Raw genomic sequence first — 26,328 nt, forward strand, 5'->3', positions numbered from 1 at the left:
ACAGCTAGTTAGTGGTGGGGAAGGCAAGATTTAAATCCAGTGTGTCAAACTCCCAAGCCATGTTTTTTCCATTATATTACACTCTTCTCTCCCCCAACAAAAAATTACCCAGTGTGCCTTTTGTTGTACAAAAATGTTGTCTCCAGAGTCAGAAATACTAATGAAAGACACACAAGCTATTCAATGAGGACTCAAGAACTGAGGCGCTGTCTTCATCTCCATCCCTGCTCTGCCTTCATCTGCGGCCTCCTCAGCCACATGTGACCAAAGGGCCAGACAGTGGGCTCTGGGAGCTGAGTCCTCCTTGGGCAGGTCACTTCTCTCTGGGCCTCAGCAAAAAAGGGAATTAGAAATGAGACCAAGTGAGCAGTATTCAAACTGTGTTCCCCAGAATCCTAGATCCCACGGGAACCTCTCAGGGACACTCTGGGTGGCTGTGCTGTCTCAGGAGACGCCAGCTCAACTAGAGCACTGATCCTGTATCTGTTTCCTATTTGGGGATCCCAGGTATGATTTTGACTGACAAAACTCCTCTACATTTGAGAGGATGGAAAGAAAAAGTTGGAAAACTACAGGCAAGGTCGTCCCTAAGATGGCTTTCAACTCCAAAGTCCTTCAACTCCACAGGTAACTCTTATATCACCACCTCCTCTCTCTCCACCCTGACAGCACTTTTCACTTTGATTCCCTGTCAAGAGGTCACCTGGCTTCTATGAAGGATGGGGCTTTCTGCAGGAACAAAGCGTTTTCATATCTTCGAATTCATTACATGAGAATTTCAATCCCGAAAGCTTTGTTCATTATACTTCACTATTATACAAAAAAAAAAGCCGATTAACCAGAAGGATTGAGTGGGATGTCTGATTAACTGAGGATGTCCTGAGAATGTCCTGACTTTGTAGGACAACTCCATGATTAATGCATTTAGGTTTTGGTGGGGGCCGGGGGGGGGAGGGACGGGTATTGCTTATCATAGGACGGATGATCAATTTTTGTTGAAGAAAGAATGAATGAGAGAATGAATATATGGGATTATTTCTCTGGTGGTCAAGGGGATTGCAGGGCCTCAGCTGCTTTGAAGTGGTTGCAGACATTCTACATCACCCTCAGCCACTCCTGTTGCCAGCATTTAACAGCCTTCCAGGCACCCCCTTCCCTCCACCAGCCATTGAAGAGTTCAGCCCCTGGGTCATTGTCTTCTCCTCACCCCACTCCTACTACTATTCTTGGTGCCTTCTCTATCAACCAAGACAATCCACCCAACACCTTGGCCTCTCACCTTGACCTCTTGATCCCCTCACCTCCAGTGATGTTGTCCTTCTGTACCACAGCCACCTACTTCACAGTCATACCTTGGCCTTGTCATTACCTGGACCTGTAATCTCACCATAATCTCAGTTTTAAGTATCCCACGCTGTGCTCAGCACTTCCTGTCTTTGCAAGTCACTCTCTCCTGCCCTTCTCTCCAATTATTTTTCCACTCCCCAGACCTCCAGCCCCTCTGACCCTGACACTAAAAGATTCTGCCCCCTCTCAACCTTAGCCCACCTAGATTTCATAACCCATTATTATAATAGCTACCTTGCACACTCAACTCTCATTTCCCTCACTCTCTCCATCCCACCAGCCTGGCAAAAGCCCAGCTTTGGCTGAATCCAACTTCCCATCTACTCCATGCCTGCATCCAAGCAGCTGAAGTACTTGGATAAAAACATAGAATATTTATAATCACAAACTTCAAGTTGGTCATGAGAAGTACCCAGCATTTTCCTGGTCACTCACTCATAAACTTTCAAAGCAATTATTTCACATTTTCTTCTTCACTACAAACCCTCCCTCCTCTTCACTTTCAGCTGATAACCAACCCTCCACTTGGGTGCTGGACCCCAGCACCTCTCACCTACTCAAGGACATTCCTCTAGCAACCCTGCCCCTCCTGCAGCATCACCTTTCCCCCTGCAGTGGATCACATCCATCAGCAAGCAAACATGTTATACTTCCTGTCTTAAAAAATGAATAAGTAAAAACCTTCTTTGAACCCAAATTGAGGTCTCTTAGTACCATTTCCACTTTAAAAAAAAAAACCATATAGCAGCATATGTATAAGACGACCCTAATGGCAAGAAAGCCATCAAAGACACTAGAGTCATGTCAACATGAGGTTCATGCTGGCCAAATATGGGACACATTGAGCATCAATAAAAATAACCACTGAAAGGGATTAAACCACATTAAAGTTGATTTATTCATAGTAATACTAAATAAAAACTCATTGGTTACCTTTGGAGGATGCTAGAGAATGAACTCATTATTCTGAAAAGTGGTAAATAAAGAGTAAAGAAAGGTATTGATCTGCCTTTCCTAAATAAATCTTGTTGAAATAGCGGATGAGGCATAGTTTCTCTGTATAAATAAAATAAACAAAGACATAATGATAGAATTAGAATATCACCATTTTACAGCCCCTAATAAAATAATGGATCTATGCAATGCTTATCAATGGCTGCCAACTAGAATTATCTGCCTCCTGATGGAAAAACACAGCACAACACTACCTATGATGTATCGTTGCCAAAAAATAGATCCTGACTCATATCAAGTCTTTAAATTTAACTACCAGTTTACAGAAAAAAATGAGGGAGGCAGAGGAACGCAATAAATGACAGAGGGATGCAATTAGCAAAATTTAGAATGTGGAAAATTCTATAGGAAACAAGCCATTTAGTCAACAAATAAATGCCAAGAAAAGAAAGACTAAAAGAGACTTAAATTCTCGATCTAACCATGAGGAAAACCACCAAACAAATCCCAAAAGAGAGGCATCCTACAAAACACCTAACCAGTATTCCTCAAAACTGTCAAGGTCATCAAACAAAGAAAAGTCTGAGAAACAGTCACAGCCAAGAAGGGCTCAAGGATACATGACAAATACATGTAAGGTGGGATCCTACCTGGGATCCTGGTACAGATGAAGGACAGTAACTAAAAACTAAGAAAATGATAATTTATCAATATTGATTCAGTAACTAAAACACATGTACTATACTCACGTAAGATGTTAATAATAGAGAACACTGAGTGCAGGGTGCATAGGAACGCTCCATACTATCTTCTCAAGTTTTCTGTAAGACTTCTCAATTTTTCTGTTCTTAAAAATAAGGTCTATTTAAAAGAAGAAAGACTTAAGAGACATATCGACCAAACGCAATGAGTGGATCTTGTTTTAATCCTGATTCAAACAAAGGGCATATATATTTATTAGATGATTTGGTAAATTTCAACATTGGCCACATATTTTAGTTTACTAAGGAATTATTGTGAATTTTTAGACATGATAATGACACTGTGGTTATGTATTTTTAAGATTTCTTGTCTTTTAGAGATACTAAAATATTTGTGATATAAATGATATGATGTCTAGGATTTGTTCTAAAATAATCTAGGGTTGACGGGTGGGAGTAGAGATGGAATCAGAGTGGCCCTGAGTTAATGATTATTGTATCTGGATGATGGATCTATGAGGGTTTTCCACTTATGTGGAATTTGAAATTTTCTGTAATAATAAGTTTAAAAAAATTTTCCCTTCACTTCATATGCCCTCCTGCTATACATCTTTTCTCTGCAACTCTTAACAGCAAAATTCTTTAAGAAAGTTTGCAATACAAAATGTCTCCACTTCCTCTCCTCTGACTCTCTTTTCTGAAACAGATCTATGGAGGCATAATTTATATACCTCATATATTTATATGAGTGAATTTAAAATTCACTCATTTTAAGTGTACAATTCAAAGATTTTAGTATATTTACTGAGCTGTGAAACCATCACCATAATCTAATTTTAGAACATTTCCATCACCTCAAAAAGGTGCTCATTTGTCTTATGCCCAGCCCTAGGCAACAAAGTAATCTTTCTCTCTATATGGATTTGCCTCTTCTGAACATTTTATGTAAATAGAATCATACAATATGTGGCCTCTTGAATCTGATTTCTTTCACTTAACATGTTTTTGGGGTTCATTCATATTGTAGCAAACAGTATTTCATTTCTTTTTATTGCTGGATAGTATTCCATTGTATGGCTATATTACATTTTATTTATTCATTCACCAGTTGATGGTTATTTGGCTTGTTTCTGCTTTATGACTATTGTGACTAATACCGCTATGAACATTTGTGTACAAGTATTTGTATGGACATATGCTTTCATTTTTCTTGAGTAGATATCTAGAAATGGAATTGCTGAGCTATATGGTAAGTCTATGTTGGACATTTTAAGGACTTGTCAACCTGCCTTCCAGTTCCAGGACAAGATGGTACAGATGCACTTTTGATTCCTCCTGGTAAGTGCAGCTAAAATCCTGGACGTTATTTTATAAAACAAATGCAAGAAGACTCTGAAAGATGGAGAGAAGGGAGACTGACTAGGAATCTCAAGACCCAAAGAAAAACATGGTGGTAAATTCCCTAGGTTTTCTTTTTGCCTCAAATATATGAGACTGGGTGCTAGAAAAGCCAGAACCAGGACACTCTAACAGGGACACACACATATACACAAAGACCTAAAAGCTTCTAGTCAAAGGACCAAGAAAGGGACAGCCTAGCTGGACAGAAAACTTTTAGACAACAACTGCCATATTCCAGCCAAATATCAAGAAAAAAAAACCCTACCAGCAGAGGACTACTGGGGAATCTAGACATCCAGCTTTAACAAGGTGCCCCTCCGCCTGCTGGCATGGGGTCAGAGAAGGCCAAGTGGGAAACTGAGACTTTCAGCCCTGCCTAGCGGTACCAAGTCCCCCTCTATCACAATGTCACTGGAAACCAAATGGAAGCAGTAATGATGTACTTCACTCTCTCCCAGTCAGTGTGTGTCAGCAGAGACCTAGTAGGGAGCCTGAACTCTCAACCTCACCCAGCAGCTACAAGAATGCCCCCACCCAAGTGTCAACAGAGGCCAGATGAGGAAGCTAGACTTCTGCCCCCACCTAACAATAATGATGCACTACCTACTTTTCCCCACCCGCAGAGCGTCAGAGGATTTAAATAAAATGCAGAGTCTTATAACATAACACCCAAAATGTCCAGGATACAACAGAAAATCACTTCTCATGCCACGAACCAGGAAAATCTGAAATTGAGTAAGAAAAGACAATCAACAGACACCAACGCTCAAGATGACTTCAATGTTGGAATATATGACATATGTTTAAAGCAGATAAGTATTCTAAAGTAAGTATTTAAAATGCTTCAACAAGCAAATACAAACTCTCTTGAAAAAATGAAAAAACAAGTAATCTCAGCAAAGAAAAGGAAAATATAAAGAACCAAATAGAAATTTTATAGCTTAAAAATACAATAAACAAAATTTAGACCTCAGCGGGTTGGCTTAACAGCAAAATGGAGAGAACAAAGGAAAGATTCAGTGAACTTAAAGATAGATGAATAGAAATTACTAGGTCTGGACAACAGAGAGAAAATAGACCAAAAAAATGAACAGAGATTCAGAGATTTATGGGACTATAAAAAAAGATCTAGCATTCACGTCATCAGAGTCCTAGAAGGAGAGGAGAAAGAAGGTGGGGCAGGAAAATGTATTCTCAGAAATGATGGCTGAAAACTTCCCAAATTTGGCAAAAGACATAAACTTATGAATTCAGGAAGCTGAGTGAACCCTAAACAGCATATTTTCATGTGTTTATCAGCCATTTGTATATCTTCTTTGGTGAAACTTCTATTCAAATATTTTGCCTATTTTTTAGTTGTCATTATTGAATTATAAAAGTTCTTTGTATATTCTGTACAAGTCCCTTATCTGATATATGATTTGCAAACATTTGCTCCCACTCTGTTGCTTGACTTTTTATTTTCTTGAAGTGCCATTTGGAGCACAAAAATTTTTAATTTTAATGAAGTCTAATTTATCAATATTTTATTTTGTTGCTTGTGCATTTGATGTCATATGTAAGAAATCATCATCTAACTCAAGATCATGATATTTGCTCTTAGGCTTCGCTCTAATAGTTTTATAGTTTTAGCTCTAACATTTAGGTCTGTGATTGATTGGGGTTAATTTTTGAGTTAATTTTTCTGTAATGTGTGAAGTAAGGGTCCAAATTCATTCTCTTGCATGTGGAGAACCAATTGTCTCAGTACTATTTGTTGAAAAGAATTGCCTTTCTCCCCTTTAATTGCCTTGGCACCTTTGTTAAAATCAATTGACCATAAATCAATCCTATTGCATTGATCTACATGTCTAACTTTACTCCAATACCACACTGTCTTGATTATCGTAGCTTTGTAGCAACTTTTGAAATTGGGAAGTATAAACCTTCCACTTTATTCTTCTTCAAAATTGTTTTGGCTATTCTGGGTCCTTAGCATTTTTGTACAAATTTTAAGATGCCTTTTGAGGTGAGGAAGCAAGCCATGCAGATGGCTGGGGAAGCAAGAGGTCCAGGCAGTGGGAAGAACAAATGCAAAGGCCCTAAGAAGTGAAGGTGCCTGTTGAAAGAACAGCGAGGGGGCCAGTGTGGCACAATAGTGGGGAGGAGTAATAGGAGATGAAGTCAGAGAGGTGAACAGGGCAGAGGAGGGAGGGGGCAGATGTGTGGGGCCTTATAGGCCCTGTGAGGAATATAGCTTTACTTTGAGTGAGTGGAGAAGTGATTGGAAGGTTTTGAGCAAAGGAGTGACATGATCTAACTCATATTTTAACAGACTCACTGTGGCTACTGTATAGAGAAATTGCCGAGAGGAGTAAGGACAACAGCAGAGAGGCAAGTTAGGAGATGCAAGAGGTGATGGTGGCTTGGACTAGGGTGTTAACAGCAGGGATGAGAAGAGATGAGAATTGCTCAGATTCTGGATCTATTTTGAAGGTAGAGCCAAGAGCATTTAAGACAGATTGGATGTAGAATATGAGAAAAAGAGAGGAGTTTGTAGTGTCTCCAAGGTTTGAGGCCTGAACAACTGAAAGAATAGAATTGCAAAGCTCAAGTCTATCGAGAAGGAAGAGAAGGTTTAGAGGGGAAGATCAAATCAGTTCTGGACATGTTGAGTTTGAGGTACTCTTTAGACATTGGAAGTATGAGTTTGGAGTTAAAGGGAATGGTTTAATCTAGAAACACAAATTTGGGACTCATCAGCACAAAGATGGTCTTCATAGGTAATATTTAAATCTGGTGGGAGCCATGAGACTGGATGAGATCACCTAGGGACAGATGAAAAATAAAAGAGGTCCAGGAATTGAGGTATGGGCACTGCAGTGGTAAGAAGTTGGGGAGGGGGCCAGCCTGGTGGCACAGTGGTTGAGTTCATGTGCTTTGCTTCGGCAGCCCAGGGTTCACAGGTTCAGATCCTGGGCACGACCTACACCACTCATCAAGCCATGCTGTGGCAGAGTCCCACATACAAAAATAGAGGAAAATGGGCACAGAAGTTAGCTCAGGGCCACTCTTCCTCACAAAAAAAAAAAAAAAGAAGAAGAAGAAGAGGAAGAAGAAGTTGGAGAGATGAGGAGTAACCAGCAGGGAAGCACTATATATTCACAAATAATCTCTCAGGGTGGATCACTCTTGCATATTTCTACATCTACAACAAGCTATTATCATATTTGTGTTTGGTCACATTATCAGGGTCCACCTTAGAGGTGGATCCTCTTAAGGTCAAAAGTCCCCATGACTAAAGTATGAATGATTGACAGGTTCATCTTTTTCAGGGGATATAAAATGAAAGAAAAGTCAGTTGAGTAAAACAAACCTCTGTTTGATGGGATGTTGGAGGGAAAGAGGTCATTTTACACCAGAGAGAACTTTCTGTGTTCCTGGTATCTGCAGCCCTCTATGATGATCATGTACCACCCTCATTAGCCATGACCATTGGGAAGCCACTGGGAAAGAGAAACAAGCTTTTAGGGAAGCATCAAGACTCTTTTGGGCTGTAAGGTCCTAGAGGCCAGGGAGTATATGGGGCCCGGGCACAGCTCATAACACCTGAGCAGGTGCATACAGCCTTCCCTTAGGCAGGGATAAGGCAAGAAGTGGGCTGTGCACCTTCCTGACACTGTCTTTAAACTTAGCTTCTGCACTACCACACTCCGGGTTCCGCTTCTACCTAACCACTCCTTCTCTGTCTCTTTTACCATTTCCTCTTCTTGCCCTCAAGTTCCAGCCTAATGCCCAAGCCTCCTTTTCCACAAAAAATATGAGGTCAGAAACATGGCAGAAATGGAAAGTTCAGTTCTTTCCACTTTCAGGTCTTCTTCATGGTTCCACAAGCAGCCTGGTATCTCTTTCTATTTTTTTTTTTTTTTCACTTCTCATGAACACCAAATCCACACCCCGCCCAGTCAGCAAACCAGACGGTACAAAAGCAGGAACTTTTCACACTGGGTTTCTTCTGCCCAGGTCTCTACACCCACAGCTGTCTCCTCGACTAAGAACAGTGACGGGAAAATGACAATGACATAAGTAGGACAATGGGACAGAATCCTGGACAGGCAACTCGTGAAAGAAGAAACATGAATAGCCATGAAACAGATGAAAATAATGTTAACCCTACAACAAAGCACAATTTAAAACAACAACGAGATACCATTTTACCTATCAAAGTGGCAAGGATTCCAATTCCCAGGGTTGGCGAGAGTAAGGGCACGTGCAGACACTACTGCCAGGAGTGTAAAGTCCTGCGCCGCTCTCTGGAGAATGATTTGGCAACACTTAGATGCCAAAAGCTTTCAGAATAAGTCTATCCCTTGACCCTTTGACTCAGTGGTTTCACTTCTAGGAATTTAGCCTGAGGAAATAAATAGACAACCATGCAAATATGCATGTTCAAGAATATTCATTGCAGCATAGTTGATCATATTTTTAAAGATTGAGATCCACCTAAATGCCCTACAATAGGAAATTGGTTTCAGTGAATTAGAGTTCCCCATACAGTGGAATATTAGTCAACCATGAAGAATGATGTTGGCTCATATACCTCCTGCTATGATGCATTGAGAAGGACACAACATCACTTCTCTGTTATTCCTGGCCAAAAATGCAAAACTGAAGAAATATCAGACATACCTAAATTTAGGATAGTCTATAAAATAACTGACCTGTATTCTTCAAAAATGTCAATTTTGAATAAATAATGAAAGACACAGTAAGTCTAAGGAGCTTATTAAAGGAAACTGAAAAGACATGACATCTAAGTGCAATGTGTGATCCTGGACTAGATCCTGGACCAAGAAAAAAAAATCATTATAAAGGACGTTATGGGACAATTGGCAAATTTTGAATGTGCACTGTAGATTAGATCATGGTATTATATCAGTCTGACTTTCCTGGTTTTTATATTTATATTGTGGTTATGTAAAAAAATGTTCTTGTTCTCAAGTAATTCACACCAATATTTTTACCAATAAAGGGATGTTATGTGCAATTTACTCTCATATGGTTCAGAGAAAAATGCTAATGTGTATTTAGAGAAATAATGATAAAGCAAATGTGATCAAATGATACCAGTTGGTGAATCTGAGTGAAGAATATCCTGGAATTGTTTTTAGTATTCTTGTCCCTTTTTTGTGAGTTAAAATTATTTCAAAATAAAAAGTTTAAAAATAAAAAAAATAATAAAGAATGGTGCTGGCAAAGTATATATTCGTTGGCAGGGAAAGGTACTCAGAGTGCACCAGGCTGTGGCCGTTGGTGCCTCAATGCTGGGGCTCTGCACAGCTGCTGCTAACACCTCCAGACACCCTGGACTCTCAGTTCTCTTGTGCTGCTAGAGTAACTCAGTGTGTGGCTGACCCCAAAGTTGTCCTGGGTTGACTCAAGAAGGTAGGCTGTCAGGGCAAAGAATTCTCTTTTGTGATTTTCCTTTCTCCAATTTTGAATTCAGTGAATTCCTTGCATCCCAGGGATCTCTGCGGTGGAGGGCAGGAGATGTAGGGGGAGGAGAACCAACCCAAATGCGGTGTTTGCTACAGATAATCCAGACTGCAAAGCTTAGTGCAGACGATGTTCATTTATCATGGATGATGATCTGATACGCTCCCCTCAGAAGGAAGGCCAAGATTTCCCCCAAAACCAGCCCAGCATCTTGCCCATTCCCCACAAGGAGAAAACTAAGTCCCCGGCAAGGGCCAGGGTGGGGCCCAGAAGTCCCCGGGGTTCCCTCTGCCAAGGTTAGCGGTTTCAATTTAGGGAAAGTTGCAGATTCTCTAAGAAGCATCTGTACTGACCTCACAAAACAAACATCCTCTCCTGGGAAGAGGAATAGGAGGTCTCTCATCACCCCACACCTCTGCTTCCAGATCCTGACCCTCCTGGGCACGGGGCAGCCAACTTGTCTAGAAAGGAGAAACCACATCAACAAACAGAAGGGCTGAGACTGCTTCCAGGGCCCCCAGCAGCCCCGTTCTCCCCTCCCATCACCTGTCCTCCAGCCATGCTGTCCTACTTCCCCCTACCTCCCCAGGGGTTGTCAGGGACAGAAGGCCCCTCCCTCATCCCCCCCTCAATGTTCCTCCACTCCTCCCCCCAACACTAGGGTGTCCAGGACATTGTGTGACTCAGGAAACAGCTCAGACGTGAGGCTTGCAGCAGGCCAAGGAGGAGGAAGAAGGGGCTGTGGGAGCAGAGGACGGGGCTCCTGCCTCAGTGAGGGTTCTGAGGGTCCCTGACTGAGGAGGTAAAGGGGATCTGGGCTAGGGGCAGGGGCTCTGGAATGCAGCCCCCTTCACTGCTGCTGCTGCTGCTGCTGTGTCGCTCAGTTGCCAACACCAGAGGTGAGGCATGGGGTGGGAGAGGTGGGGAGACCCGTCTTCCCCAAGAGGATGTCTGGTGGGTTGGGGTCAGAGGGCCAAGTCCCATGCTTTGAGGCAACACTGGATGGAAGAGATTCTCACCCTTCAAATGAGGACAGCCTGCAGGATGAGACGGCTCTGCCGCTGGAGCTGCACAAACCAAGGTTTTGGGCCTGGTGCCAGGGGTGGTGACTGTTGGGGGGATGGGCGAGAGGGTGCCCACCCCCAGGGAAAACCCAGTGGGCCCTGGACCTAGGGGACAGCAGGCTCTTGCAGTCAGGTTTAGGAGGGAAAGAGGAAAAAGACTGACCACCTGCTAGGGGAAGAGGTGAGAGGGGAGCAGGAAATGGAGACATGGGAAGGTCAAGGGCCCACCAAGTCTCTTTCCCAGTCCAGCTGTCCCCACCCCCCGGATGGCTCAATGCTGGGCCCTTCCGGGAGGAAATCCCTTCAATGTCTCAGCCAGTCACCTCCCAGGAGTCCCCTCAGCCCCCCCTCCTGATCCCTGTTGTCTTGCTTCCGAGGGATGGAGCCTGAGGCTAGATTTGGGAGGCCAGAGAATAAACAGGAAAGGGGGTGGGGATCAGTAACTGAGAAGTCTGGGATCTAGGGCCTGGGGCGCGAGCCCCACGTGGGGACTAGGAACAGAAGTATGGAGCGACGGTGGTTTGGAGTACGTGTGTGGGGCTGCTGCAGTCAGGTTTCTTCGGAGCCCCCGGAGGAAAGGTGGAGCACAAAGCTCCCTGCTCCCATCTCATCCTTGTCTCCATCATCTCCATCCCTAGGGCTGCAGTGTGGGAGTTTCCCAGAACCCTGTGCCAACGGAGGCACCTGCCTGAACCTATCTCAGGGGCAAGGGACATGTCAGTGAGTGTGCCTCATGGGAGCGGGAGACTGGAGAGAAAGAAGGAGGGAGAGCAGGGGAGGAAGTGGGAAGGAAAAAGGGAGGAGGTAGAGGAGAAGAAGGGAAACAAATGAAGGCAAAGGAGGAAGAGGGAGAGAAGACGAAGAGGGGCCGGTGATATGAGTTTTCCTCTCTCCTCCCCTGCCCAGGTGTGCTCCTGGCTTCCTGGGTGAGACATGCGAGTTTCCCGACCCCTGCCAGGATGCCCAGCTCTGCCAGAATGGGGGCAGCTGCCAAGCCCTGCTTCCCACCCTCCCAGGCTCCCCCAGCCCTCCCTCTCCCTTGGCCCCCAGCTTCTTCTGCACCTGCCCCTCTGGCTTCACTGGTGAGAGGTGCCAGGCCCAGCTCAAGGACCCCTGTTCTTCCTTCTGTTCCAAAATGGGCCGCTGCCATATCCAGGAATCAGGCCGCCCACAGTGCTCCTGCCTGCCTGGGTGGACAGGTGAGCACTGATGGGGTGGGGAGGAGGGGACAGGCAGGAGCAGTGGGCTGGGCTGTGGGGTAGGAAAGATAGAACTGAAGCCTGTGAGACTGAGAGCCTTGAGGACAGAGGCCATAAGAATCAATAAGCTGATTCTCGGTGACCCATTTACCCAAGACTGACATTCACCAGCATGGTTGTACTGATTGTTAAAATGTTAAAGTATTTCCAAACCAGTTGGTAAATTGCTACTGCCATAGGCCCTTAGTATACTACCCTGACCCTTTTCCCAGACCCTCAACGTCCTCTCCACCCAGGAGCTAAAGAGTTAATGCCTGGCACACCGGGGAACCTCCAGGAATCTACATTCCAAGCATCTGAATGGCCTCTGTTCTGAGTGCTGGAAGTCCATAATGTCACCTGGGAAGGCTGCGGTGCTGGGAGATGCATGGGGGACAGGGATCTGACCCAGAGAGAGGAAAGGTTGCCCATCCCAGGAGGAGGGGTGCAGCCCTGCGGCAAAAGAGCAGGACTCATGATGGGCCAGGTGTGCTACCCTGAGGAAGCGGTCAGGGATGCATGGACAGAGCTGTGAGGCTCTGGAGAGGAAGGCTCCATGGGACCCGACCAGGATGGAGAGGGCTGGAGCAGGCAGCCGTGTGGATAAGAAAGTTCTTGGAATGTTGGTGCCTCTGCGAGGCTTCTCAAACTTGGCTAGGCACAGCAATCACCTGGAAAGCCCTAATAATACTGGTGCCCCCTTCCCAAGAGTCTGATTTAGTGGGTCTGGAGTGGGCCCAGGGCATGGAGGTTTTTTTAACTGCCCAGGTAATTCTGAAGAAACCGGGCCTGAGACCAGGCATGAGAGACTGTGTGTGACAATAAGAAGGATGGTCATGGCAACTTTCCAGGCCTTATGCCTCAGAGTAGAGGCTCTGGGGCAGCCCCTCCCTGAGTCCAAAGCCAGCTCTGCCGCCGACTAGACATGTGACATTGCATGAGATATTTAAGCTCCCTGGGTCCTCAGTTGTCAGCTGATGTCCACACTTCATACTGCTGTTGAGAGGAGGGAAGGGGGTGATATCAGGAAGTGCTCCCTTAGCTCAGTCCCAACACACAGCACGTGTGCAGTGGCCCCACCACCACGGCTGCCATTCCCACTGCTGCCATTCCCGCTGGTGCACACAGCGGTGGAGTCTCCTTATCATTATCTGGACCATGATCCCCACCTGAAGATTAGGAAATCAGGATAAGAGAGGCCAGATAGCCACCCAAGGGCACCCAACCAGTTGGGGCACAGCAAGATGCTACCTAAGTCTCCTGCCTACAGAGGCTGGATGCTTTTCACCTCCCCACGAAGGCCACCACTGAAGGGACTCTGTGTTTTCCCAGGCAGGGCCCATTTGCAATCCTCCCACCAACGGCTACATGCCTTATTTTCAGTTTGGAAAATATGGTCACTCCAGATAGAACCTTCCCAAGGAGTGGCGAAACTGAGGCAAGAGGTGATGGAGCCTGGAAAAGAGGGTATGAGAGGAAAGGGAGGGACATACGACGATTAGATGCAGAGAATCCAGAGTGAGAGCTGGGATATCTCAGAGGAGCTGGGATTTGTGCGGTGCTAGAAACAGCTCCCTCTGTCCTGTGCCTCAGGTGAGCAGTGCGAGCTTCAAGACTTCTGCTCAGCCAATCCCTGCATCAATGGAGGGGAATGTCTGGCCACATACCCCGAGATCCAGTGCCGCTGCCCACCTGGCTTCGAAGGCCATGCCTGCGAACGCGATGTCAATGAGTGTTTCCTGGACCCCGGACGCTGCCCCAAGGGCACCTCCTGCCATAACACCCTGGGGTCCTTCCAGTGTCTCTGCCCTGCTGGGCGGGAGGGTCCACACTGTGAGCTCCAGCCAGGACCCTGTCCCCCGAGGGGCTGTCTCAATGGAGGCACCTGCCAGCTGGTTCCAGGGAGAGACTCCACTTTCCACCTCTGCCTCTGCCCCCCAGGTGCGTCCTCACAGGGGACCTGCCTTCCTGCAGCCCCTCTGTCTGGGCAGGAAGGTTGTCCCCCTTAGATTCTCCTCCCCCAGCTGATCCCACAACCCTGTCAGGTTTCACAGGCCCGGGCTGTGAGGTGAATCCAGATGACTGTGTCGGGCACCAGTGTCAGAACGGGGGTACTTGCCAAGATGGACTGGATACATACACCTGCCTCTGCCCAGAAGCCTGGACAGGTGAGATATTTAAGCCAAGTCCATGGCACCTGTGACCCAGAGGTTCAGCCCCTGGCCTCCCCTCCTCACAGGGCTCCCAGGTTCAGCCCTTGTCCCCTTCGCACCCCCGTGCAGGCTCCGACTGCTCTGAAGATGTGGATGAATGTGAGACTCAGGGGCCCCCTCGCTGCAGAAACGGGGGTACCTGCCAGAACTCAGCTGGCAGCTTCCACTGTGTGTGTGTGAGTGGCTGGGGAGGCACAGGCTGCGAGGAGAACCTGGACGACTGTGTCGCTGCCACCTGTGCCCCAGGATCCACCTGCGTTGACCGTGTGGGCTCCTTCTCCTGCCTCTGCCCACCTGGCCGCACAGGTGTGAGGCCGAGGGTATGGGAAGGAGGAAGGTGGGAGGAGGAGACAGCAAGTGAGAGAAGCACCAGGAGGGCAGCTGGGAGGTTCAAGTGGCCTCAGAGAGCCTCACCCCCATCCTGCCCTCCAGGCCTCCTATGCCACATGGAGGACATGTGTCTGAGCCAGCCGTGCCATGGGGAAGCCCAGTGCAGCACCAACCCCCTGACAGGCTCCACGCTCTGCCTGTGTCAGCCTGGCTACTCAGGGCCTACCTGCCACCAGGACCTGGACGAGTGTCAGATGGGTGAGGCATCCCCACATCAGATCCTCTCTGAGTCCCCAGCCAGCCTCTGCACTGAAGAGAGAAACGGGCAAATTGTTTTTCAAAAGAAAAATATAAACATCTCTTTTTCCTGAATTTGTCCTGATTTGGCATTTCTTCCCTACATGATCTTCTTACCAACGCTCAGCTCTCCAGGCCCCATTTAGCCCTTCTCCATCTTAAAGACACAAGCCCTTTCCCCCATTTGTCTCATCTGCCACAAACAGCCCCCCACACCTTCCCTGGCAGCCTGGCCCCCTTGCCCTTCCACCCCTGGCCCCTGCAGACTCCCAGCTCTTCTCTCCTTCCAGCCCAGCAAGGTCCCAGTCCCTGTGAACACGGCGGCTCCTGCCTCAACACCCCTGGTTCCTTTGACTGCCTCTGTCCCCCTGGCTACACCGGCTCCCGCTGTGAGGCTGATCACAATGAGTGCCTGTCTCAGCCCTGCCACCCCGGCAGCACCTGCCTGGATCTGCTCGCCACCTTCCACTGCCTCTGCCCACCAGGTACCAGCAGAATGGGGCCTTGGGTAAAGGAGACAGGGGACTAATCCTGAATCCACTGGGCATGACCCCTCCAGAGCAGAGAAAGCCTCAGGCCAGTTGGGGTCAGTTACAAAAAAATGCTTCTCCTTCTCTCCCCCGGCACTCCCCCCCTCCCCCCGCCAGCTGAAAATCCTGGGAATCATGTGGCCCACAGGAGAAGGGCTGCCAGGGATGGTAGTGAGGTTATGACTGCTCAACTCTGGGGTGAGCGGGAAGCATTCATGTGACAGTCATCGTAGAGTGCACAACTTTGTCCACTGCACACAGAGGCCCATCAAGGGAGAGCAGAACAGTTATAAACTTTTCATGCTGCAGCCTCTGCTCCTGCTAACCCAGAATGCTCCCCTTAATCACGGAAACTCTTCCCTATAGAGAGAAAGAATAAACCCTTCAAGTCCCAAAGGGTCTGTGTGCTTGAATTTGGTACAACAGGAAAGGAATGCTGCAAGGCTGCACCCACCTCCAACCTAGTTTTAAGGGGGAAACATCTCCCCAGGGAGATGGCGACAAAGCCAATATTGGGGAGCTGAATGAAATCAGAAAAACAACAGCTTACCTTGTGCCAAGTACTGCCAGAGCATCTTACATGCATTACCTAATCTTCACAATAACCCTATGAGGTCAGCGTTGTTACTGTTCCCATCGTATAAATGAAGAAACTGAGGCACACAGAGAGGTCAAGTGACTTGTCCAAAATCACCTAGCTGGTAACTGGCAGAGCTAGGATTCAAGCTCAGGGCTTCAATAGTGTTAACTACTACAGGTACCCCCTTCCTAAGCTTAGCAGCATCCAAGGGAAAATGCTGGGGAAACCGTCCAGCAATCCACGGGACAAGGCTGTGAATATCAAGGAGCTTCAGAGGTAGGGTCCCTAGGCAAGAAGAGGGAGATAGCCGAGGTCCAAAGGCTGATCCAGGCTGATCCAGCTTCAGTTCGGGGTGAGACAGTGGAGATCAGGATGAGCTTGAAGAAACAGAACAAATATGGGAGCCACACAGCTTTCCAAATGCCCTTCAAATCCCTCCCTTGGTCGCTCTGGCACAGAGGCCTGCCCAGTTAGAACAAGAGTGAATCATCTCCAAGCAGATGCCTGCTTGTCTCATTTGTACATTGAGGACCTCCAGGCTCATCAGCCTACCTGGGTGAGGCCTGCCTTCCACGCACAGAGGAACGGCCCCAAAAGGCACTTCCTCACTGCCCTCCCACAGGTCCCAGCAAGCGCCCTGCTCCCTGAGCTTTCACACCTGAAGGGGCAGGGCCACACACAGCAGAGCAGCAGGGCCCTGGGGTTCATCTCTCCAGCTCACCTGGGGACAGCACCTGGAGGAGGGGCTGCCTGATGAGAGCAAACAGCAGGTTGGAGGCAGGGCTGGTTCTGAAACCTGGGGCTCCCAGGCAGAAGAGCGAGCAGCCAAGGCAGGGCTGGCCTGGTCGGGCCTCACCTCCACCACGCCTCCATGTCCTCAGGCTTAGAAGGGCGGCTCTGTGAGGTAGAGATCAACGAGTGTGCCTCTGCTCCTTGCCTGAACCAGGCTGACTGCCAGGACCTGCTCAACGGCTTCTTGTGCGTCTGCCTGCCTGGTGAGTGCAGCCTCCTCAGCCTCCTCAGTCCACCAGTCTCTGAACCTCCACAGTTCAGGCCCAGCAACACCCGAGGCCTCGTGAAGATCTCCCCAGCCTGGTGAAGGAGGCCCCCGTTTCTCCAACTCCTTCTCTGCTCCCCAAAGTGTCTTCTGCTACATGCCCTAAATCTTCCCTTGCTTACTGGCCCACCCTCATCTCTGTCCTTCACCAAATCTCCAACTTATCCCTCCTTTCCCGCCCTCCTTTAGAGCTGTATACTCTCCCTGCATGTCAGGAGTCCCAGGCTGGTCTTGGCACTCCTCACCATGGATGCAGAGAAGGCTGCCCCAGGCCTTCCTTCTCAGCTTCATCATATGTCCCTCTGTGCCCTGCTCTATAATAACTGGTGTTTATTGACTATTTACTCCAGGCCAGTCACTTGGCTATGGACTTTTCAGGCATTAATCTCATTTAACCCCTTCAATGGTTGCATGAGGGGGATTTCACGACTATTCCCCTTTGAGAGAGGAGGAAACTGGAGTACAGAGAGGTGGAGGAGGCCAGAGTCACACAGCTGGCAGGGGGCTGAGCTTCACCTGTTCTGCATCACCCTCCCATGAGCTCTACCTGCCCAGGCATCTTCTCTGGGAAGTCCTCCAGGTTCACTTTCCTGGCAAGGGGAAGGGTCAGGACTTGTATTTATGCTTTTGGTAAAATGTCTGTTCAGCATTAATACACATATCCAGTTACGCTTTATTTGTATGAAGAATAAAGTTACCGAGTTACGCTCCATTATGTCCTGAAACTCAAATCACTATTTGAGAAGCCCCCAAATTGGTGCCTTCATCGTACAGTGATACATTTAGACAAAACCCCAAACCAAGCAATTTGAAACAAGAGTCTTTCTTTACTTCTACATATGTAAAGAGAAAGTTAAATATCAGTGTTAACTCTTAATTTCTTGTTTAAATCCAAGAAATGAAGCCTATAGAGCTCAGTTAAACATTTGTAATGAGCTCCCTAATAAATCTAGAGAAAGTAAAAAAAAGATGCCGTTTGCCATCTCTCCCCACCCACTCCCTGCCCCCCAGGATTCACTGGCTCCCGGTGTGAGGAGGACATCAACGAGTGTGGAAGCTCTCCCTGTGCCAATGGTGGGCAGTGCCAGGACCAGCCTGGATCCTTCCATTGCAAGTGTCTTCCAGGTAAACTGGGGCCCAAACACCAGAGGGGAGAGCGGGGGCAAGGGGCAGACTTCCCTGCAGGTCCCTGAGCCTCCTGCTGTGCCATAGGCTTTGAAGGCCCGCGCTGTCAGGTGGAGGTGGATGAGTGTCTGAGTGGCCCATGCCCCACTGGAGCCAGCTGCCTTGATCTCCCAGGAGCCTTCTTTTGCCTCTGCCCCTCTGGCTTCACAGGTCAGCAAGGGAGGCATTGGAAAGGACTTGCGGGATATTTGAGTACATTAGGGTGGAGTGGAGGTCATTGATGGGTGTTCAAGGGACATGAGAATAGAATGAGAATGGAAACCCTAAAAGTTATTCAGTGCAAAACCTGCACAACTGTACAACCATGGGCCTGAGGGTGAGTGTCATTATAGGACCCACCTTGGGCCCAACATGAATAATGTGATTGAGGTTCAGCAGCAGAGGACAGGGTTCAAAGGGAAGCCATACATTTGCTTATTTAGCAAGCATTTATTAAGTGCCTACTATGCCAGACACAGACACAAAGCTGAGTAAGAGAGGTGCTATCCTCAAGTGGCTTTAAATCTAACACAGAGACCAACAAGTCTCTTGTTGATTATGGCTCAGAGAGTTACTCTGAGAGAGGAATGCACAGGATCCTATAGGAGCACAAAGGACCGGCCAACCCAGACTAGAGATGAGAAGGCTTCATGGAGGAGGTGATGGGAGAGCTGAGTCTTGAAGAACGAGTAGGAGTTTGTCAAGATAGAACGCCAGACAGCATGTTTTAGCTGCCAATAACCACGTGTGCAAAGGCGCAGAGGGAAGAAAAGCACACCCCACTTAAGGAACTGTAGGACGCCCAGAGCTCAGAGTGTAACAGGGCAAGGATGAGAAATGCAGCAGTAGTAGGAAGGTCATGTTATGCAGGACCCAATGTGTCATTCTGAGGAAGTTAGACAGTATCCCAAGGCGATAAGGAGCCACTGAAGGACAGGTTCAGGGAGAGTGAACAAGTCATGCTTAAAAAGTGGCCTTTGGCCCCATCAAGGACATGGAGGGACTCTTTTATCTCTGACCTATCTCCCCACCCCAGGTCATCTCTGTGAGGTTGCCCTGTGTGCCCCTAACCTGTGCCAGCTCAAGCAAAAATGCCAGGATCAGGACAAAGTCCATTGCCTCTGCCCTGATGGAAGCCCTGGCTGTGCCCCTGCTGAGGACAACTGCACCTGCCACCATGGGCACTGCGAGAGGTAACATCTTCCAGGCCCTCTCCATTTGCCCTGTCCTCTGGGTCCTCCTTAGCTAGGGCAGGAGACAGCTAGTCAGGTACAAGTCTGTGAGAAGTGACCACTGGGGAATAGGAAGGAGATGGCAAAGTTCTGGGGTCACAGCCAGTGGGAAGGCTGGACTGGTGAGTCCTCTGCAGTGAGAGGAGACTTCATAAGTAATGGGGGACGAGGGCATCAGAGCAGAAAGAAGAGCATTAAATCCCAGGGCCAATTCATCATTCATTAGACAAACATTTATTGAGCATCTACCATGTGTGGAAACTTTTCCAGGCACTGGGGGAACAGCACAGAACAAAAAAGACAAAAGTGTCTGCTTACATGGAGCTTCATTCTAATGAGCAAAGACAGACAATAAACAAGTTACATATCTATTTGTGGAAAATGAAGGGGTGAGGGGCAGAATGGGGATAAATACTGAGAACAAAGTCACCAAAGAAAGGGGCCAGGGTTTCAGGGCTAAAAGATGAGGTTCCAGGGGTCTGACCAATGGGAAGGGGAGGCAAGAAAAACACCAGGAGAAACCTTCCCCTTTCTCTTTATGACCAGATCCTCCTGTATCTGTGATGTGGGTTGGACAGGACCAGAGTGTGAGGCAGAGCTGGGGGGCTGTGTCTCCGAACCCTGTTCCCACGGAGGGACCTGCCACCCCCAGCCCTCTGGCTACAACTGCACCTGCCCCACGGGCTACACAGGTGAGGCCCTTCCTAAACCATATACACCCCGGGCTGGCCACCCTCCCCATCAAGGGCCAGGCCAGTGGAGACATTTGTCTAAGGGCTCTGGGTCTCGATAAAGGAGAACTGGTCATGGACTGCAGGGGACACAGGTGATGTGTGGGAGTTGGTGAGCAAAGAAAAGAAGTTGGGAAAAGAGAAAAGAGAGAACAGCAGGGATGGGGATGAGGAAAGGAAGGGAAGGGAAAGGGAAGAGGAGAAAAGTAGGATTCGCTTTCTTGGCTCCACCCATTTACCTCAGGGCCCACCTGCAGTGAGGAGGTGACAGCTTGTCACTCAGGGCCCTGTCTCAATGGTGGCTCCTGCAGCCCCAGCCCTGGGGGCTACTCCTGCACCTGCCCTCCGAGCCACACTGGGCCCCGCTGCCAGACCAGCACCGACCACTGTGCCTCTGGTGAGTGTCCACCGTGTCCTGGGGCTGGGCCCCAGGAGGATGGAGGAACTGGTCAGGGTGTGTTTGTGCCGTGTCAAAAACAGTTAACTGGACACAGCAAGGTGTTGTTTTCATTGGGGGCTGGAGGGGTGGTTGTTTGTCCTGTGTGTGGTGTGACTGAGGTCACAGGCCAAGTTACAGGCAAGGAACCCAACCCCTCACAGCCTCCTCTCTCCAGCCCCGTGCCTCAATGGGGGTACCTGTGTGAACAGGCCTGGCACCTCCTCCTGCCTCTGTGCCACTGGCTTCCAGGGCCCACGCTGTGAGGGAAGGATCCGTCCCAGCTGTGCAGACAGGTGACCAGGGCTCAAAGACCCCTGGAGGAAGGGAGGGAGCCCCTCAGCCTTCCCTCTCCTCTGGGGTTCCAGGCTGCCCTCCATTCCACATCCCACACCCCTTCACTCTGCCTTCCCTCCTGGTTTCCCATCTGCCAAATGGTTGCCTCCTCACATCACATACTCCCTCCCCCTTTCCCAGACCTTCCTCCTACTGTGCCCTCTCTCTGTCTTGTCTAGCCCCTGTAGGAACAGGGCAACTTGCCAAGATGGCCCTCAAGGTCCCCGCTGCCTCTGCCCCACTGGCTACACAGGAGGCAGCTGCCAGGTGAGGGGCATTGAGCCACATGTGCTGAGGAGGGAAGTGGCTGGAGAGTTCCAGAGAGAGGGTCTTGGGTACAAAAAGGTGGGCAGCAGGGAAGCTTGGGAGAGGTATTCACATGGAAGTCTAGGAGCTTAGGTCCAGCTTCAGGTTTGTATGGAACTGAAGGACTGAAAGGATTTATGACCCCAAGGACTGTTCTGGGATGTGGGTATCAAAGGAAACCAGGGAGGGTCATCTGGTCCCAGGCCCTTCAGGAATGAGTTTTAGAGGTAAGGGATTTTGAGGAGCTGAAGCTGACAGAGGACCAAGTGGGTCTGGGAATCTGATGCTCTGTCCTGCCTCATGCTCCTTCCCAACCCTCAGACCCTGATGGACTTATGTGCCCAGAAGCCTTGTCCACACAATTCCCACTGCCTCCAGACTGGGCCCTCCTTCCAGTGCCTGTGCCTCCCGGGATGGACTGGGCCTCTCTGCAACCTTCCGCTGTCCTCCTGCCAGAAGGCTGCTCTAAGCCAAGGTGCCAAGCCAAGGACCAACTGGGGAGCAGATGAAGAGGAAAAGGGTGTCCTCCTCTACCCCATCCATAAGGGCATCCACACACAACATTTGGCCAAAACAACCAGCTGAGAGTCAAAGCAACACAGACCAACCACAGTTATTGATTCTACAGTTCAACACCCAGGGCAGCCTAATACAACTCAACTCCTGGCATCACATTCAACGAAACTCAAGCAATACCAACCAGCTCAGTCCAATAAGACTCTAGTTTAACACAACCACCAGGGACATAACTCAGTGCAGGACAATTCAACTCTGTCATTATCATCATAACTCAACTAGAGTGGACCACATTTAACTCAACTACACTCAACACATTTTGCTGCACCCCACTCACTTGAATGTTACACCAACCACCTTGTAAAAGAATACTCTCCTTATTCAAATGAGGCCTGATATGAGAAAACCTCGGGAAAGAGACTACTGTGGGGTAGGGGATGGTTGATGGGAATCACATTGAGAGAACATCAGAGGATGCAAAACTCAAAGGACAGATTTGGGCCATTAGTTAAGCCATGTGCCCCCACCTGAAGGGTCCTGTGAGTTCTTTCTTGCTTGAGACTTGTTTTAAGCCAAGAATACAGTTGCTTATAATGCTCTGATAAGCTTAAGAAAAGGTATTGCTCTCCATTCTGGCAGAACAGGCAAGAGGGCAAACCTGATGTTTTAACCTCTTCAGCATCAGAAGTTACCAACTCCTCAGGCTCCAAGTGGCCTCCACCCCACCCAGGAATGTTAGTGGCCCCCATGGGCCTCTCTGCTCAGTATCTGGGGCCCCTGAGCACCCTTTCACCCCACTTAGCTTTACTGATCTCTGTTTGTCTCTCTCCCTAGGCACAGAAGTCTCTTCCCTGTGTCAGAATGGAGGCCTCTGCATCGACAGAGGCCTCTCCCACTTCTGCCACTGCCCCCCTGGATTCCAAGGCAGTATATGCCAGGACAGGGTGAACCCATGTGAGTCCAGGCCCTGCCAGCACGGGGCCACCTGTGTGGCCCAGCCCAATGGGTATCTCTGCCAGGTGAGCAGGTCTAGAAGAGAGGTGGGAGGGGAGACAAGGGTGGGCTGGATGTAGGAAACAGTAGTCCTAGAGGGGGGTTGATGTATCCATGTCCCTTTCCTTTATCCCAACATCCAATCAATGACCAAGTCAGGCCATTTTACCTGCTAAACATTTCTCAACTCTGTCCTTTCCCATTTACCCTTCATCCCACTGCCTTAGTCCAGGCTTTTGTTGCATTCCACCAGGACACCTGCATCAGCCTCCTAACTATCATCCCTGCCTCCACTACCCTCCTATAGGCTCAGCCTTCACTCCACTACCAGAGTGCTCTATTGAAAACATTAAGGGGCTGGCCCCGTGGCCGAGTGGTTAAGTTTGTGCGCTCTGCTTGGGCGGCCCAGGGTTTCGCCAGTTCAAATCCTGGCTGCAGACATGGCACCACTCATCAGGCCACGCTGAGGCAGCGTCCCACATGCCACAACTAGAAGGACCCACAACTATGTACCAGGGGGCTTTGGGGAGAAAAAGAAAAAATAAAATCTTAAAAAGAAAAAGAAAATGTTAAGCTGCTCTGCCACTCCCTTGCTTTAAACCTTCAGTGGCTGGCTGCCCACCTCTTTCACAATGAAGTCCAAGGCCCTGCACGATCCACACCTGTCTGCCTCTCAGGCCTCATCTCTCCCCACCCCCACCCTCCTATTCTCTGCTCCAGCACACAGGATTGCTGCTGGCTTCCCTATACACTGGCTCTTTGGTGGCCTTCCCCACCCCTCTTCTACTGGATGGTGCCCAGGAGGTGCCTTCCTCAGGAAAATGTCCCTAACTTCTCTCCAGGCTGGGTCAGGGCCTCTCCTTGGTGGTTCAGGTCACTGAGCAGGAGAGACACAGCTGAGATTGAAGTCTGAGCAGCCTGATCCCTGTACTCAGGACCTTGACTTTGGACAGAAGGCACAATACAAATGCCATAACCATCCTCCTTAACTTTTTTTTTTTTTTTGGCTGGGAAAGATTCACTCTGAGCTAACATCTGTTGCCAATCTTCCTCTCTCTTTTTTTTTTTCTCTCCCCCAAAGCCCCAGGACATAGTTGTATATTTTAGTTGTAAGTCCTTCTAGTTGTTCGATGTGAGCCGCCACCACAGCATGGCAACTGACAGACAAGCGGTGTGGTTCCACGTCCAGAAACCAAACCCCAGGCCACCAAAGTAGAATGAACAAAACTCTAACCACTAGGCAATCAGGGCTGGCTCCTCTTTAACTTTTTCATTTTATTTTTTAGCTTTTTATTATGAACATTTCAAACAGACACAAAAGCAGTGTAGTGATTAGTAGTGAACCCCTATGCACCCATTACTCAGCTTCACCTCCTCTTTCACCTCCTCCAGAAGTTTCCAAAACACCTCCCCCTGCATCTGCTTCTTCCAGCCCTCTGGCCTCTCCTCAGATTCTTTGTAAATCCCTTTTTCTCCCTCTTTCTGAAGCCTTCCTGGTACTCCATTCTGGCATACTCTGCTTCCTCTTGCAAAAACTCAGCACCTGGTACAGACCTCACCAACGACCCTTCTCTCACTAGCAGAATGATATGAAACAATCAGAAAGTTGTTAGGGGCATCAGTTATGGAGTCATAGATTTGCACTGAATCCCAGCTCTGCCACCTACTAACTGTGTGACTTGTGCAAGTCACTTAATCTTTCAAGGAATCAGTTTCCTTTTCTGTAAAGTGAGAATCAAATGAGATAATCCATATAGAGGATTGTTAGGAGGGTTTTATGAGGTCATGTATATAATTCATGTGATAAATGCTCACTGTCTCTCTCCTCTGGTTGACTGAGAACTTGATGTAAGCAGGGATGAGTTTTCTTTTTTTTTGTATTCCTAGTGCCTAAAACAGTGCCTGGCACAAAGCAGGCACTCAATAAATGCTTACAAATTAATTAATAAAGTATGACAAAGCCTGCTGGGGTGTGTGGTGGGGAGAGGGAGATTTTACCAAACGGAGCTATGTTTAGTGGCAATGTGTCAGATTGTTTGGGACCCATAAGGGGTTACATTGTATGTTATTGAACAAATGTGTATCGTGTGGAGTTGAGGTAGAAGCGTTTGGCTACACGTGGCTGTCATGGGTGGTGAGCTGAGTGATGCTTTGAACTGGAAGGTAGAAGGGCTGGGCAGACATCATGAGCTAGGTCCTCTGTAGTGCTGGGATGGACTCGTTTACTGGTTCCTGTCTGACCCTCTTTGCCTGCAGTGTGCCCCAGGTTACCATGGACAGAACTGCTCAAAGGAATCCAATGCTTGTCAATCCCAGCCCTGTCACAACCGTGGGACCTGCACTCCCAAACCTGGAGGCTTCCACTGTACCTGCCCTCCAGGCTTTGTGGGGCTGCGCTGTGAGGGAGACGTGGATGAGTGTCTGGACCAGCCCTGCCACCCCACAGGCACTGCAGCCTGCCACTCTCTAGCTAATGCTTTCTACTGCCAGTGTCTGCCTGGACACACAGGTGAGGCCTGGGTTAGGGAATGTAGGCATCTCTGTGGCACAGCTGAGACCATGGCAACCCAGACAATCTGCACCCACAAGGCAACCTAGTCGTCTTGTCCATCCCCTTGCCTCTATGCCCCACTCCAGAGAATATGCCCCAGGATCCCTTTGCCTACGCATCTAGTGCTGAGCAAACTCCCAGGAATGAGCTAAGGAGAAGGCAGTGACTGAAGCTGTGTGTGACATCTAATCCCATCCCCACCACAGGCCAGTGGTGTGAAGTGGAGCTAGACCCCTGCCAGAGCCAACCCTGCTCCCATGGAGGGTCTTGTGAGGCAAGACCAGGACCACCCCCGGGGTTCATCTGCCACTGCCCCCAGGTAAGTGATCACAAAACTGCCTTCTCTGTTGCCCCCAACACTGATGCAAGGTGAGAATGCCTGAGCTGGAATCCTAGACGGGAGCCCAGGGAGCACTGGAGTGGGAATGATTGGACAAAACCATCCCATGTTCACGGTGGTTCTCAGAAGCAGTTGGGGTAGGGGGCTGGGAGGGAAAGGCAGGATCAGGTGGTAGCATGAATGGAACTTTTAGAAATCACTGGAATTGCCTAAGGGAAAGTCCCCAAGGTCAAGGTGGGTGAACTTGGATAAGTTCTTTTAACTCTGTGTGTGTGTGTACCTCAGATGCAGGAAATTGGATTAATATTAAATCTTGGTTCATGATACACTAACATCAGTGATTTGTGCATAGCCTTCTTTTATTTTATTATTCTTAAAATATAACACTCATGAACTTAACCCAAGAATTACTATAGTAACAATAACTTACATATACTTATGTCTTTCTCTATCTTGTTACCCTTCCAGAGGGAAAGTACATAATCCTATCTCCAAGGATTAAGATAATAATATTAGTCCTATTCTATTAACTGTTT

At 48.4% G+C, this 26,328-nt stretch overlaps 2 protein-coding genes across 7 annotated transcripts in view; one reads left to right on the top strand and one right to left on the bottom strand.

The window, feature by feature from the left end:
• The window catches only part of LOC124227268 (butyrophilin subfamily 1 member A1-like), a 46,825-nt gene extending 29,820 nt beyond the window's left edge, over positions 1 to 17,005 (bottom strand). Inside the window, exons 1-7 of one of the 3 annotated variants that reach the window (XM_046641119.1) lie at positions 16,852 to 17,005; positions 16,101 to 16,507; positions 14,950 to 15,032; positions 10,232 to 10,339; positions 8,601 to 8,793; positions 7,759 to 7,888; positions 5,011 to 5,128 (exon numbers count right to left, since the gene is read on the bottom strand). The gene's annotated coding sequence lies outside the window, so the exon portion shown is untranslated. The remainder of the gene's footprint in view (positions 1 to 5,010; positions 5,129 to 7,758; positions 7,889 to 8,600; positions 8,794 to 10,231; positions 10,340 to 14,949; positions 15,033 to 16,100; positions 16,508 to 16,851) is intronic. The other 2 variants (XM_046641118.1, XM_046641120.1) reach the window with 2 other exon arrangements.
• NOTCH4 (notch receptor 4) overlaps positions 10,588 to 26,328 on the top strand; it is a 21,607-nt gene continuing 5,866 nt past the window's right edge. For 3 of the 4 annotated variants that reach the window (XR_006885436.1, XM_046641115.1, XM_046641116.1), the window contains exons 1-20: positions 10,588 to 10,777; positions 11,581 to 11,662; positions 11,849 to 12,141; positions 13,774 to 14,121; positions 14,226 to 14,348; positions 14,463 to 14,699; positions 14,826 to 14,981; positions 15,311 to 15,505; positions 17,012 to 17,125; positions 18,199 to 18,312; positions 18,400 to 18,522; positions 19,388 to 19,544; positions 20,130 to 20,275; positions 20,559 to 20,711; positions 20,929 to 21,046; positions 21,266 to 21,353; positions 21,714 to 21,867; positions 22,743 to 22,927; positions 25,158 to 25,410; positions 25,659 to 25,771. Coding sequence is in view for 3 of the 4 variants with exons in the window: in XM_046641115.1 (XP_046497071.1) it covers positions 10,717 to 10,777; positions 11,581 to 11,662; positions 11,849 to 12,141; positions 13,774 to 14,121; positions 14,226 to 14,348; positions 14,463 to 14,699; positions 14,826 to 14,981; positions 15,311 to 15,505; positions 17,012 to 17,125; positions 18,199 to 18,312; positions 18,400 to 18,522; positions 19,388 to 19,544; positions 20,130 to 20,275; positions 20,559 to 20,711; positions 20,929 to 21,046; positions 21,266 to 21,353; positions 21,714 to 21,867; positions 22,743 to 22,927; positions 25,158 to 25,410; positions 25,659 to 25,771 (3,213 nt within the window). In the remaining variant the exon portion in view is untranslated. The remainder of the gene's footprint in view (positions 10,778 to 11,580; positions 11,663 to 11,848; positions 12,142 to 13,773; positions 14,122 to 14,225; positions 14,349 to 14,462; positions 14,700 to 14,825; positions 14,982 to 15,310; positions 15,506 to 17,011; positions 17,126 to 18,198; positions 18,313 to 18,399; positions 18,523 to 19,387; positions 19,545 to 20,129; positions 20,276 to 20,558; positions 20,712 to 20,928; positions 21,047 to 21,265; positions 21,354 to 21,713; positions 21,868 to 22,742; positions 22,928 to 25,157; positions 25,411 to 25,658; positions 25,772 to 26,328) is intronic. The other variant, XM_046641117.1, reaches the window with a different exon arrangement.

This window comes from Equus quagga, chromosome 15, assembly GCF_021613505.1.
Source record: "Equus quagga isolate Etosha38 chromosome 15, UCLA_HA_Equagga_1.0, whole genome shotgun sequence".
In the NCBI taxonomy this organism is placed as follows: Eukaryota; Metazoa; Chordata; class Mammalia; order Perissodactyla; family Equidae; genus Equus; species Equus quagga.